At 36.4% G+C, this 14,924-nt stretch overlaps 1 protein-coding gene across 8 annotated transcripts in view; it reads left to right on the top strand.

The window, feature by feature from the left end:
• Nucleotides 1-1,027: 1,027 nt before the first annotated feature.
• Nucleotides 1,028-14,924, top strand: part of SUPT20H (SPT20 homolog, SAGA complex component) — a 34,873-nt gene continuing 20,976 nt past the window's right edge. For 2 of the 8 annotated variants that reach the window (XM_054701704.1, XM_037527203.2), the window contains exons 1-9: nucleotides 1,367-1,469; nucleotides 3,957-4,054; nucleotides 7,000-7,035; nucleotides 7,586-7,644; nucleotides 7,949-8,015; nucleotides 10,099-10,228; nucleotides 11,164-11,267; nucleotides 13,928-14,044; nucleotides 14,158-14,211. In XM_054701704.1, coding sequence (XP_054557679.1) covers nucleotides 4,052-4,054; nucleotides 7,000-7,035; nucleotides 7,586-7,644; nucleotides 7,949-8,015; nucleotides 10,099-10,228; nucleotides 11,164-11,267; nucleotides 13,928-14,044; nucleotides 14,158-14,211 — 570 coding nt within the window. In that variant the 5' untranslated portion in view covers nucleotides 1,367-1,469; nucleotides 3,957-4,051. The other 6 variants (XM_037527205.2, XM_037527207.2, XM_054701703.1 and 3 more) reach the window with 5 other exon arrangements.

Below are 14,924 nucleotides of genomic sequence, written 5' to 3'. Positions count from 1 at the left end.
AATAAAGCCTCACAATATTCATGGTAGCATAATTCACAATAGCTCAAAAGTGTAAAAAGCCCAAATGTATGTTTATGTTTGATTGGATCAAATTGTAGCATAGTCATGCACTGGAACAGAATATTAGCCACAAGAAGAAATTAAGTACTGACATTTGCTACAAGCAGGATGAATCTGGAAAACATTTCTCAAAAGGTCACTTTTCACTTATATGAAATATACAGATTAGGTAAATCTATAAATCAGAAAGCAATTGGTATCTGCCTGTTCTGGGAGAGCACAGAATGAAGAACAACTGCTTTATGGGGGTGATGAAAAGTGTTTAGAAACTGAACAGATGTGGGGTTGCATTTGTCACTTCAATATATTTTATTTTTATGTTCAATGAATTTCATTCACCTCAACATGTTTTTAATTTTATAACCAACAACCAAAGCTGTTTAAAGGTACAGAACTGCAATTAGACACTACAGTGTGTTCTGTTTACACAGTTTTTGAATTTTCAGAACTCTTCAGTAAAGTGGGTTTTTTACATTAAATTCATTAGTACTGTAAATTACTGTTGTAGGCAGCCAGGCTTGAACCAGTAAATGCAGGAATTATGTCGTTCCCTCTCCACGTGGATGCATTGGGCACCAAGGCAAATGAGTTCCAAGCTCTTCCACAGGACTTCCCACCCCAAAAGCCACAGCCCACCTCATATTTTACGGCCTAAAAAGGCAAGACTCTGAAGGTGGTCCAGGTCCCGCCGCCTGGCGGCCGATTTTCGCACGGACTTCTCTGGAGACATGCCCGCAGGCCCCACCCCCTGGCGCCCGAGCCAATCACCGGCGGTAAATTCCTCCCAGCCCCACCCCTTCCGCCCACAGACGCACGCTCGCCCCGCCCAGCGCTCCAGACGGAAGTGCGGGCGCCGGGACGGGCCGGGGGCTGCGCGGGGGTGCTGCGCCGGCCGCGGGGTGCTCCGACCGGGCAAGTATCCTGGCGCGCGGAGTAAGCCGGCCCCCCTCATTCCTGCTGAACTAGCGGCTGGGAGTTGAGGCCCAAAGCGGCGGCGGCCGGCCCTGGTGGGCAGCGGAGGGGGGCGTGGCGGCGGGAGGGTTAGGCGCGCGAGAGCCAGTTGGGGTCGGAAGTGAGCGAGCGGCTTCCCGAGCGGCTTCGCGGTCATCGGAGCCGGGAGCTCGCGGGGGATGCACATTGTTCCCGGGGCCGGGCCGGGCCGGGCCGAACCGAACCGAACCAAATCAAACCAGCCACCCTGCGGGTGACGCCCCGTCGCTATTCGCGGCGTTGCGCATCTTCGTTTGGGTTTTTTTTTTTTTTTTTTTTTTGAGTCCGGGATGTCGGTTACAGGTACTTCCAGAAACTCGCGAGAATTCGGCGTAACGTTCCTCTGGGGGCGGGAGTCTTGGTGTCCATGTTGAATAGAGGCTGCCGTTGGCGCCGCTGCGTCGTTGGGCGATTTGCAGGTGAATGAAAGGGTTGGCGCTGTAAGGAAAGGAGAGCCAGGCGGAGTTTCTCACAGGCAAGAAATTTCCTGCGCTCACAGGCGAACCCCGTTGCGGGAGAGCGCGAGATTTTATTTATTTATTTATTTATTTTTACTTTTATAAAGCCCCTTACCATTGCACCCCGCTTATTTTGACCCCAACCCCTCCTTTCCCGGCTCCCTCCTCCCTAGTGTGTCTCTCGTTTATAGTTGTTTGTTGATTTTGATTTTTTTCTCTCTTAGTTATTCTTTTTCCTGGTCCCTTATTTAGGTTTTTCAGATTCCCGCTATGAGTGAGACCATCCGGTATTTTTCTTTTTCTTTCTGGCTTATTTCGCTGAACATGATCCCTTCCAGCTCCATGACCATGTTGCTGCAAATTGCATGAGTTTATCTTTTTTGATTGCTGAGTAATATTCCATTGTGTATATGTACCACATCTTCTTGATCCAGTCATCTATTTTGGGGCATTTGGGTTGTTTCCAAAGCTTAGTTATTGTAAATAGTGCTGCTATAAACATAGGGGGGCAGGTGCCCTTTGGAATTAATGTTTCTGTGTCCTTGGGTGATGCAAATGGCCCACAGGCATATGAAAAAATGTTCAACATCACTTGTAATCAGGGAAATGCAAATCAAAACTACCATGAGATACCATCTTACACCAGTGAGAATGGCACATATCAAAAAAACTAGCAACAACAAATGTTGGCGAGGATGTAGAGAGAAAAAAAACTCTCCTGCACTGCTGGTGGGAGTGCAAACTGGTCCAACCACTATGGAGAGCTGTGTGGAGATTCCTCAACCCACTAAAGATAGAGCTTCCATGATCCAGCAATTCCACTCCTAGGTATCTACGAAAAGGGCGAGCTTTTATAGGCAGGGTTTGGCCTTGGAGGGAGGTGGAGAATGCTGAGGCAAAGTTGCTTTTCAGAGAAGTTTTTTCTCTCAGAACTGGTTGGTCTTTCAAACGCTGCTTATCAGGCCTTGTGCCAACAGGGCAGAGCTGGCTCCCTGGATGCAGGTGGCAGCAGTAGTTTCAAGTTCCCTCCTTCTGAACCTCATCTCTGCCCTGGCCTCGACCTTACAGTAAACCCGAAGCTGGAGCTGTTGGAAGAGACTCCGGTTTATCAGTAAAATGAACGGAATGATTTCGACGTTAGTTATTGGTAGTTCAGAACCACCGCAAGATGAGAGCTGCGTTTTCTCGGGTGCTGTGTGTTAAATTCCCTGGCAGGATTCACGCAAGGGAGCGACTAGCAAAATTTTTGGAGTAGATTAAGTATGTGATTGATAATCTTCATGTAAATTGGATCAAAATATAGAACAGTGTGAGCTGAGCAGAATCGTGTATTTAATGCTTTGTTTTTTAGAATCTAAAACTGCTGGCTTGAGTGGTCTGAAAATTGTAAGACTTGGTAAAAAGAATCTAAGATGAAAAATTGAAGAACTTTGAGTACGTGTGGTCTTGTGTCATCTCGGGAAAGTCACTTTTTCTGAATGCCACATTTTGTGAAATGGAAGTGAAGATTGCAATAGTTGTCTCATGATTCTAGTAAATTTTGTTCACAGTTGGATTGTTTGGGTTGTGTTTGACATACTTGATGATTTTTGTGTGTTTGTGTAGCTTAAAGTCACAAAACTTTCCTATCTGCCCAATTTAGTGACTTAGATATCTAAGTTTTGCCTGGAGGTAGTGTATCTTCATTAAGATTCCATGTTCAGAAATTTGCATCTTCACCTGAAATCTGTGAGCTCTTTGAGGTGAAGAGTATTCTTTTTTTTTAAGATTTCTGAAATCTATGGTGCCTGTCGTGTGTGTGTGTGTGTGTGTGTGTGTGTGTGTGTGTGTGTGAGAGAGAGAGAGAGAGAGAGAGAGAGAGAGAGAGAGAGAGAGAACGACAGAGACAGAGAGAAACCGAGAACCGAGAATCCACTGGGGAGCTCCAGACCAATTAATCAGAATCTCTCAAGTGCCTCTGAAGTGCTCCCTAGATTGAGATGAGAATGCATGTGTGGCAGAAATGAAATTCTTTGAGAAAGTATCTGCTTAAAAAGAGAAAGGGCTGAAGAGACTGGGACTACATCTGACAATTTAGGAGAGGGGTGGGAAATATTAGATTATAACCATTGGATATGATACCTGTGATTTGTAAAGTGAACTGTTAAGTGACTGAAGTCAGTGAGCAAACTGTTAGAATAATAGGAACAGTGAGAGCAGCAACAGTGATGATAAATGAAATTCAAATCATTTTTCTCTTTCTTGAATATTAAATATTTTTAAAGAAACTAATGAGTTTAACTTACAAACTTTATTTTGCCTTACTTAGCTAAAACTACTTATTAACTGTGAATGCTGGTTATTGAAAAGTGTAAGATATATATATGCCTCAAATAATTTTCCTTGTTAATTGCTACATCTCATTCATCTATGTTAATATGATGGTTTTGTCGTTTTTTACTTTTACAGTACCGAAAGATTTATATTAAAAGACATGGTTTTCACCTCACTTCCTCAACAAAGATAGATTTTTTTCTTCTTTTCGATGCCTATTTTATACCACAATGGTAAGCTACAGCTCAGTACAGTTATATTTGTTTTCAAATGTTCTTTTCCTTCATCTCCATAAAAATACCTATCTTATATTGTACACTGTCAGTTACTTTAATTGGGAAATTACTTAGCAGTCACATGCAAAATGTTCTTTACAAAATATGGGGCTCATCTCTCCATTCAGAGTTAAAATTATATGTAAGTTACGTAATCTTTTAATCTTTGTGAAGTATTAAAAGAAGATCTATCCACTTTACCAATTTATTGGCAAGGAGGATGGGTATAAATACAAATAGTTTGTGGGGTACCCCAGGTTTCTCATGTTTTAAAATTCCTCTTCATTTAGATTTTTTAAAAAGCTAACTTAACCTCCTTACTGCAAAAAAAAAAAAAAAAAAGCCATCATTTAAACAGCATCAGTGTTAGATTTCTGTTGTCACATTTCTGTTCACCAATTTACAGTTACTAAAGGTACATATGCATAGGATGGGCATTTAACTTTTCCCATTAAAAAAATTGAAGACAAATGGAACGAATCATTTTTTAATGTTTGAAAGAAGAACAGCATTTATCAGAGAAAAATGAACATTAACTGCCATGTTGAAAATAGATCTCAGTAAACATTTAACTTCCTTCTGTGGGCATCTTGCTATCAGCACCCATTCTGTTATTGGGATGCAAACCTCATCTGATATTTTGCATCCATAATAGTTAATCACTTTTCTCTTAAGTATTTAGAAGAGATAGGAATTAATGATACTTGTATTTACATATGGCGGTATCTATCCAGATCTTTTGATGTTTAAATTTCCAAAGATGAAAATAATTTGCTTGAGAAGACTGAAGGTTTAAAATTGTCCTCAAGTATATGCTTTGTTGTGTTTATTATGATTTTTATATAATCTTACATTAAAGTTTTATAGCCGGAATAATCAAAAGAACCTATGTATTTGCCAAGGGTATATGTCCAGAGTTATGTTTTTGTGATGGAAAGTGGTTTATATTTAATTTCATCCTGAATCTTGGAACTTGTTTCATTGAAAAATCTGCTCCTTATAAGATTTTTTAATAAATTGCTATCAGTTTTAGCTGAACCCTTTGAAATAATGGCATATTTCAGATTTTTTTCCACTCTTTATATTTTAATGTGGTCCTTTTTTTGCAGCTCGAAAAGGCCAACTATTTTTAATCATGAATTCTCTATCCTCAGGGCTAGCCTGGTAGTCATATAAACCTTTTCATAATTTTAAAAACTGGTAGTATTTATTCTTCCCCTATCCTCTCTTGGTGGGTGCTGAGAGTTCTATCCCATGCTACTTGGCAGATTGAATTATTGTAGTCTATGAAATAAAAGAAAAATGTAGGTGCAATGTGTGTGCCGCGTACACACACACACACATATATAAATAAATGTGTGTGTATAAATAATGAAAGATTGATTTATACCTCTCAGTGAAATTAAAAATTACTATTTTGAATGAAAAATACAATGACCTTGTATGGCACCCAAAACACAAAAAGAGAAATAAGGGCCTCCCTGGTGGCACAGGGTTTTAAGTCTCAGCACTATCAAGCTATCAGCAGTCACTGCAGCATGAGTTTGATCCCCAGCCAGGGAGCTAACCCACATGGTTCAGCAGACCTTTCCTGCCTTCCCCACTGCCCTCTCAGCAGTGTTTTTCAGTATATCTGTCTGTTCTACTTCCACTCTGTCTCTGGTGAATCTTCTCACCCCCGCACACCTCTGGCTTACACTCTAGTTCTTGTATGCATAAATAAATAGAAATAAATCTTTAAAAGAGAGAACTAAAATCGTTGGTTATATATTTGCTATAATGTTGATCATACTACTTTTTATTCTTAGATTTTATTACAAAATAATGCTTTACAAAGGAGCAAGACAGAATTTACCTTTTTTCTCCCTCTCATCTTAAAATAATTCTCTAAGAAACTGGATGAAGGGGGATTAGTAGTAGATTACAAGCCATACATGTGGCAGTAGTACTAGATGCATTTTCTCTTTTCATTTTAATATTACTGAATTGATGAATCTATAATTATGATACATTATGTGAAGTTATAATTGGTAGCATTTTTTTCTTCCTTACTGTTAGCTAAAATAATGCTCATGAGTGATAGTATCTTAAATTCTCTGAAACATGGTTATGATAGCCAACACTTATTGCATTTCTGCTAGGCACTAACCTAGAAATGTTTCATTGTACATTCTGTGTTACTATATTAAGATTTGTCAATTTTAGTTATTAACATATCAATACCCCAAATTTTCAGGATTCCTAGCAGGTTAGGGGAGTTTAGTCTTTGCTTCACTGTAAATACTTGATGACAAGTATATTTTCCTGAATGGTAGTCTTAAATAATGTCAAAGAAATTAAGTTTATAAAATGTCCTTACCACACCCAACCCTCAGCCTTGTATCAGCTTCACAAGCCCTGGCCAGAGAAAATCATTTTAGCATTTCTATCTTAATTTGTTTTCATAATCAAGTGCCCAAGACTCGTATTTTTTTCTCTTTTTTTTTTCTTAAGATTTATTTATGCATATAAGAATTGGGGTACAGGCCAGATGTGTGGGAGGGTGAGAGAGGTAGAGTGGGGAACAGAACAGGCAGATTGACTGAAATACACTGCTGAGGGGAGCAGCAGGCAAGTCAGGAGAGGTTTCCTGCACCATGTGGGATCGAACTTGTGCTGCAGTGGCTGCGGATACCCTCATAGGTTGCGTCTTAATCCCTTTCACCACCAGGGAGGCCCTGTCGTATTTTTTTCTATGTAATGTATTTTGAGCATTCTGTGGAGTGGGTGAAAAAGGGAAGGAGAATGTGAGACTTGTTTTTAGAAACTTTCAGATAATAAAATTCATATAACCACTTAGAAATGTTAAGTGTATATTAAATGTTTTTTTAAAAATAACTAAATACACTATTTGCTTTTTATAGCAGCAAGCTTTAGAACTAGCTTTGGATCGTGCAGAGGTAAGGCATGACTAAGTTACATATTGAAATCGTGTTGTCTGACAAAATTTGTACATACTAAAATATCAGGTGATGCCTGGATCATCTGTTAGTTGGACTCCTCAGATAATAATGTTGGGAATGAAATAAAATGCTATGGACTATTGTTTGAACTAGGATGTTGAATTTCTAAAATTATGTTTTCCTGTTTTGGCAAGTTTTCTGATAGCTTAAAGGGAAAAATAGCTCAAGACACTAGAGTACTTGCAATTGGATATGCTATGCATATTATGAACAACCATAAAACATTAAAATATTTCTGACCTGAAATAAAAGTCAGGGAACTGGATGGTTGCTTATGTCATAGCAGCGAAATTAAAGTGCTAAAATTTAGTGTAGTTAAAATTTCACTTATTTTTAACATATATTTAGAGGTTACGTTGTATTTCTTACAAGTGAGATTTTAATATGAATAAGACTTGAATTACTGGATAGCATTTTTTAGCCTCATAATTGTTTTTTATATACTTAATGTAGTTGTTTATGCATCACGAAAACTTTTCTTTTTCAGTATGTCATTGAAAGTGCCAGACAGAGACCTCCTAAAAGGAAATACCTCTCTAGTGGAAGGTATGAATACTGAATTGATGTCACCTTAGATAATGATAGCCAACATTTATTACAGTCCCACTAGGCAGTGAGCTAAAACTGTTAAATTATGCATACTTTTGAATGTATCGGAAATTTCTCTAAGTTGATGTTAACTAGTGTATACAGCCCCACTAAATACATTATTTGCTTTTTATAGCAGCAAGATTTAGAACTAGCTTTCTCTACTATAGGGGGAGTTGTTGGAAAATATGGGAAAATTAAAAAATAACTTCTGTGGTTATTACAGTCACATTTCATATATTTTCTCTGTTTTATTCAATAGAAAATCTGTATTTCAAAAACTTTATGACTTATATATTGAAGAATGTGAAAAAGAGCCTGAAGTTAAGGTAATTACGGTGTGTTTGTGTCATTCTGTCATTTGAAATGTAAAGAAAGAAATTTGAAGAAATTAAATTGCAAGCAATTTAATGAAAGTAGTCACTGTACTGAGTGAACTAACATTTGTTCTAGCCATTTGTTGTAGTCAGGTCTGCAGCTGACCCAAAGACCTGGATAGTCTGGCACCAGGCAGAACCAACATCACCTGCGTAGGCAGGAGATGGGAACAGTATTTACTGTGTAGTAGAATATTTCATTGGGAAATCAACAGAAGCAAATTCTGTATTATGTTTCCCTTTTTTCCCCCAGGAAGTGATTTGTAAACCAAAGACAGGAGAAAAGTAACTTACTTCTTCATGGTGGTTTGCAGCAGAAAGTTAAAGCCGTTATAGGACATGTAGAAAATTCAAGTGTGATAATAAAAAAAATTAGTTACAAAAATAAGCTCATGGTTCCCTGATAAAAAATTTGTTTCTGTTTTGCATATAAGTAGAAACTTGCTTAGTCTACTGTAGAAATGTAGCCTTTTGGAACTTCAGAGGGCTCCAACAGCTTCTGTTTGTCATTTATTAAAAAATAAATACTTTTTCACCTTTAGGCAAAAATCAGTGGAATCTAGTAGTATCCAGTCTTTAAAATCTTTACATTAAGAAAAAGGTGATTGCTAAACTGTAAATGAATCAATCTTATGGTATGTTTTCCATACATTTTATTGAGATAGTTGACATACAAAAAACTGCACCTATTAAAAAGTATACATTCTATAAATACCCATATTAGCCCCACAGTCAGCATAAAGGAACATAATCCCTTACCTCAGAGGCAGAATTAAGAGAAATAAATCAATATTATAAGCTAGGTTTTGCAACCATTGTCCACCAGCCAGATCTGGGCCACTTTGTTTTTATATATGAAGTTTTGTTGGAATCTAGCCATAGCTATTGGTTTAGGACTTAACTGTGACAGATTTAGGGTACAGCAGCAGAGTTGAAAAGTTGTAAACCATATGGTCCAGAGCTTAAAATACTATTTGGCCCTTTAACAGATAATTTTTTGACTCTGAAATAAACAGCAGCTTGTTTTCTTAAAGAGGTACTCATCATCACAATTTTTTTTTTTTAATCTTAGATCAAATTATATGGTTTTCCCTGTACTTGAAAACACATGAAAATTTGTCTGTCTCTACTAGTTTTAAATATCAAAGTGGCTAAAAATTGTTTTTACCCCTTATTTTTTTTCAGTTTTCATCATGCAGTTTTTTGGTTCTGTGTTGACAGATTAGTAATTGATTTTCTGCATGGGCCTGAATATATCGATAAACTCAATATAAGATACTCAAAACATTGATTTTTTTTTTTTTTTTAGATTCTGCAAAATATTCTGTTGTCTAATTTTTATAAGTAAGATTTGACAGAATGAATTGTTACGTATATAAGTGAATTTCTTTTAAATAGTATGTTTCTAAAACCATGGATTTTGATGTTATTTATTCTATTAGTACTTCCTGATGGATTTTTATTTTAAACAAAGTAGTTTCTAAAGAGCTATAAAATTTAGAGAAAATTATTTTTACTTATCAATTAGATATTTAGGGATCAACATTGCAGCTAATTATAGTTGTTGAACTTGCTTAGATATAATTTAGGCAGGCTATAAAATATTTAAGAAATATACACTTGCAACAGCACAACCAAAGAGAATGCCCTAAACTTTTCATTTATTTATTTACTTGCATACTTACAGAAACTAATATATAGCATGTTTTATATTTTAACACTATGTTTTAATAATGTTAAGATTTTGATATTTGCTGCTTATGTACTCAGTTTTATATTTAAGTATTTTATTGCTTTATAGATCTCTAGTTTTTCTTTATGATAGAAATTAATGTGTATAAAACATAGTAATCATTAAAATTAAGTTTATGTAGAGATCCTATACTTGGTAGCAATACTGTTTTTTTTCCTACCTATTCATGGTGTTAATGTGGACGAACACCAAACAGTTGATCAGGTCTGATTTTGTTAAAGCATACCATTTTTTGTTACGCTTATGCTGGGTTATTTTCATGAGCTCTGCCTTTCTTTAAAGCAGAAATTAAGAAGAAATGTGAACTTGTTAGAGAAGCTTGTTATGCAAGAGACATTGTCATGTTTAGTGGTCAACCTATACCCAGGAAATGAGGGATATTCTCTGATGCTCAGGGGAAAAAATGGATCAGGTAAGAATCTCCAGAAAGCAGAGGATGAAAAATCCTCTGCCAGGTAGGATGTACTGTGTTTGGAAGTAGCTTCCACTGAAAGGTCTCTACTTCAGATCAGTAAAGACTTGATAAAAGAAATTTTGGTTCCAAATTTACTCTCTATGATGCTTTGTTAGACTATCTCTAATATGATTAGCTTTCCTAAATAGGCATTTGAGAAGTCTTTAGCTTAACTTGATCTTTGAAGTTAAATAATAAAATATATTGTTCTTAAAGTCAAAATTTACTTTTGTTTTACTGCTGTTTCTATTTTAACATAAGGTATTTAAAGGTATGTTTCTTTACATATTGAATTCTACATCTAAAATCTTCAAAATTAAACAAACTCATTGCCCTTTGCATAATTTTCACTTCTAATATTTGTTTCTGTTAGTGTGTATATATAAAAATAGTTTTTAAAATGTAAATACTCTTAAATTTCAATAGAGAAGACTGAACTGTGATATGATGGTATTACATATGGGTTCTACAGTGAACTCAGCTAGTTATATTTCTTATGATAATTATAAAATGTAACAGTGAATTTTCTTCTATGAGTAACTATTTTTCAAATTAGGTATCAAATTATCCTTTTGGTTTACAGATTAAAAATTTTCAAAGAACTTTCAATTTCTGATGTTGGAATTTTACAACTGCTCGTTGTGGTTTGTCTTGTGATGTTATGCCGATGTTTTTCTGTACTAGGTTAGCCATTTTTCTCCTCTCTCACCTAAATTGTATACAGTCTACCAAGTCTTTTAGAAATAGGTAAAGTTGTAAGGGATTTAAATTAAAAGGATGTTAGTAGCACCTTTGGTCTTTTTTTCTATTTTTTTATGAAAAGCCATTTAAATTACGCACCTAGGCTTTTTATTGAGCCTGATTATTTTCAGAAACTTTGTTTTAAAATTAAGATTCTGAGACCATTCGACTGCCTTATGAAGAAGGAGAATTGCTTGAATACTTGGATGCAGAAGAATTGCCTCCTATTTTGGTTGATCTCCTAGAAAAATCTCAGGTACAAAATTATTCTCATTAGATTATCCTAAAATTTGTCAACTATATGTTAATTTGTGTTGAATGATACTTGTTCTCAATAGTGCTCAGAACATAAACATGACTTTGTGCATAGTTATGAGGAAATTGGCTTACTATGGGATATTTATCCTTTAGACTGTACTGAAAGGTATTTTAGTTCTTCTAAAATTACTATATTAATTAACTCATCTGTTGAAAATGTCTCTCAAGCTACAATCAGGACATTATAGAACAAACATCTTTACTCCCTAAACTTTACCTCTGACATACTGTGAACTTCACTGAGGGAAAATGAAGCTGTCAGATGAGAATTCCATTTTCTCTTAGCACCTGTCAGCCAGCATCTCCACATCTCTGCCCAAACTTTCTGAATGCCTTCCTGTTAAAATGGCTGAAGTATGCTATTCCTAAGAATTTTCTTCCTCTGTAGGAACTTGGAACCACATTGTATTGTCTCTTAAAAACTTTTCCCTTGACCCCATGTTCTTCGCCAGCTACTGCTCTATACTTCTTCTCTTACAGAAAAGATACTCAAAAAAGGCTATTTATAATCATGTCCTTTTACTCACAACCCATTCTTTTCTACCCACCTGTTATATCACTATCATACAGAGGCTGCTCTGGTTAGGTTACCAGTGATCTCCAGCACTGAATCATCCAGTCTCTTTTTTTTGGTTGTGTTGTTTTTTGTTTTTTGTTTTTTTTTTTAATTTATTTATTTATACAAGCACTGGGTACAGTCAGAAGCGCGGGAGGGCGAGAGAATTCACCAGAGCCAGAGCAGGGAGCAGAGCAGGCAGAAGGACCAAAGTACACTGCTGAGGGGAGCAGCGGGTGGCAGGAGAGGTCCACACGCCATGTAAAACCCTCCTCTGGTGGGCCGGGGAGCAGCCAGGGATCAAACCGGCGCCACAGAGGCCGCGGCCAGCCTCGCAACCCAGCACTCAACCGCTGCGCTACTGGGGAGGCCCGTGTTTTTAAATGGTTTGTTTGCATTCAATTCAGATGACTACTTCCTCCTGAAAATATCTTTTTCTCTTCTGAGCACACATCTGGCTTTTCTCTTCCTTCTCTATTCCTCTGGTCTTTGCTGTCACCTCTGTACCACCCATAAATGTGTTAAGGTTTAAGAGTTGAGTCCTAGACCCTCTTTTCCTTAATTACATTGTCCATGGGTGATCTTGGTCCATTACATAAGGTTAAAAATGGCATTTAATTCCTTGCTTATGTGTCTCTCACAATGACCATTTCACCAATCTCCAAACTAACATTAACTAGAATATAGGACAAAACTAAACTTTTTCATTTAATCTCCAAAATCAGTTTCTGTCACCAGGCCTCTATCTAATGAATGACCCTACTCTTGACTTTCACACTCAGTCCGCTAGCAAATGTCAGTTGTACCTGCAAAAATATGGTTGTGATCTGCTATAGTTACCTTGCTAAACTCTTTGCTTTCAACTCTATAAGCTCGGAACTTGGTTTTCCGACAGACACATTAAAGTTACAAAGCTGAAACAAAGCCAAAATATTTGCTTAAAGTTTTCTAGTGTTATCTCACTCCACAACCCCCCTGCCTTCCTGTGTGTCTTTACCTCCTGTTTCTTATTCCCACTCACTATACTCTAGCCATTTCTTCCCATACTAAAACACACCAAACTTATTCCTGCTTTATTTATTCCTTTTCATCTGCTGTTCCTTTTGTCTGGAATGATGTATATACCTGATGTCCAATCCTCTGAATAATCCAGGTTTCAGCTGAAAGGTGGCTTCCTCAGAGAGGTGTTTAAGCACCCAATCTAAATTAGCTCCTTCCTGTTTGAATTTCTTAATAGCATTTTTCACTAATAAAGATACCTTGGTTTTTGGTTTACATATTTATTGCCTATTCTCCCATACTGAGAGTAAGTGTTGTTTCACCACTTTATTGTTGAAACTTGTTAGACAGTGATTGGCACATAGTTTACAGTAATATGACCCAACAGATAACTTATTCAAAATCATGAACATAATAATGGCTGATATAATGTGGAGTATTGGAACTCACTAAAACTTCTGCGGGGTGCAGAGACATACTATGAACCACTATACAGCTGATAAGTAGCAAGACTTGAGTGATAAAAGATACCTTTGGAGTCAGAAAAAGGACCAGGCCCTATTTTTTAAAGACAGTGTTTTTAACAGAAGATTATTTGAGTTTAAAGTTAGCTTTCTTCCTATTACTAATTAATACACTATCTTATTTCTAGAAATTTTGTTAGAGCAATTATGGAATTGTATCCAGGAGCTAAGATTCTGGTTTGGCTGATATGACAATTTATAACAGTGACATGGTTAACAGAAAATCACCATGAGCCTATGCACATTAAGAGGAACAGCAGTTCCAGTGATCTATAACATTAATAGTATATAAACGCCAAAAGTCACTCTATAAGCAAAAAAACAATTAAAACTGCTTCTTTAGTCTCAGTGATGAGCATAAAAATTCTTTTTACAAGGTTTATATAGTAGTAAGTTCACCAAGGAAATTCGTTTGAAAGTATGGTGAGTGACTAGAAATATTGTACAACAGTATTAAGACCCTGAGATATTTAGGCTTTTGAAAAATGACATTTACTCCAATATTTTCACTCAACACAGGTTAATATTTTTCACTGTGGATGTGTCATAGCAGAAATACGTGACTATAGACAGTCTAGTAATATGAAGTCTCCTGGTTACCAAAGTAGACACATTCTCTTACGTCCAACAATGCAGGTAAGGAATGATAAATTACGAAGTGTTAGCTTTAGATTTTTATTTGGAGTTTTATTTATTAAATACTTTCATATGCTAATGTGCCTATACATTAATGTGTTTATTTTTTCTAGACTTTAATCTGTGATGTACATTCAATAACAAGTGATAACCATAAGTGGACCCAGGTTAGTTGTTTTGCTTTTTAATTCCAAAGAGTCAAAATACAGGTGTAACAATACTTTTATTCATGAGTAATGTTTTGTGGTTCATTTTTATGTTTTAGAAGTCAGTAGTCTCTTCATACATGCAGTATTTCCTCAGGTAATTTAAAGTTTATCTCAGATGCTTTAGGACCAGGATCTGATCTGCCCAGCACTTAACTTTTTCATCCTTTTTCAATTTGAAGAAAGATGTCTTATATGTACCATGGGTACAGATAGATAGCTGTTTTTTTTTTTTCTCTGTCAAGCAGAACTAGCTGTCTTTTTGCCATTCATACTTGTTGCAGCAGTAGAAGGACCTCTCTTAAACCTGAGAATAACTTAACCCTTCAGTGCTTGCTCATGTAAAGTCCCCATTCGCAAGACTGTTCAGATATTTCTCTGTTGCTATAGAAAGGGAGGGGTGGTAACTAAAAGAAAGAAAACATCATTGTGAAAATACTCCATTGTGAAAAATTATAAAGTAATAGTTCAACAGTAACCGTTAAGTGTTGTATTTTAGTTTGGGCTGTGTAAGCTTTTCCTCTACAGAAGTTAAAAGGTATTGAAAAAATGCTTAAAAACAATAAAATCATTGCTCATCATTAGAGAGAAACTATATTAATTATTTTGCCTTTTCCTGTGTGAAATAGAAATGAAGAGGAAATTCTTTTCAAAAATTCCACCAAATAGATTGT

This window comes from Talpa occidentalis, unplaced genomic scaffold (genome assembly GCF_014898055.3).
Source record: "Talpa occidentalis isolate TD23 unplaced genomic scaffold, MPIMG_talOcc4v2.1 talOcc4.5, whole genome shotgun sequence".
Classification (NCBI taxonomy): domain Eukaryota; kingdom Metazoa; phylum Chordata; class Mammalia; order Eulipotyphla; family Talpidae; genus Talpa; species Talpa occidentalis.
This window is presented reverse-complemented; position numbering and strand designations above follow the sequence as displayed.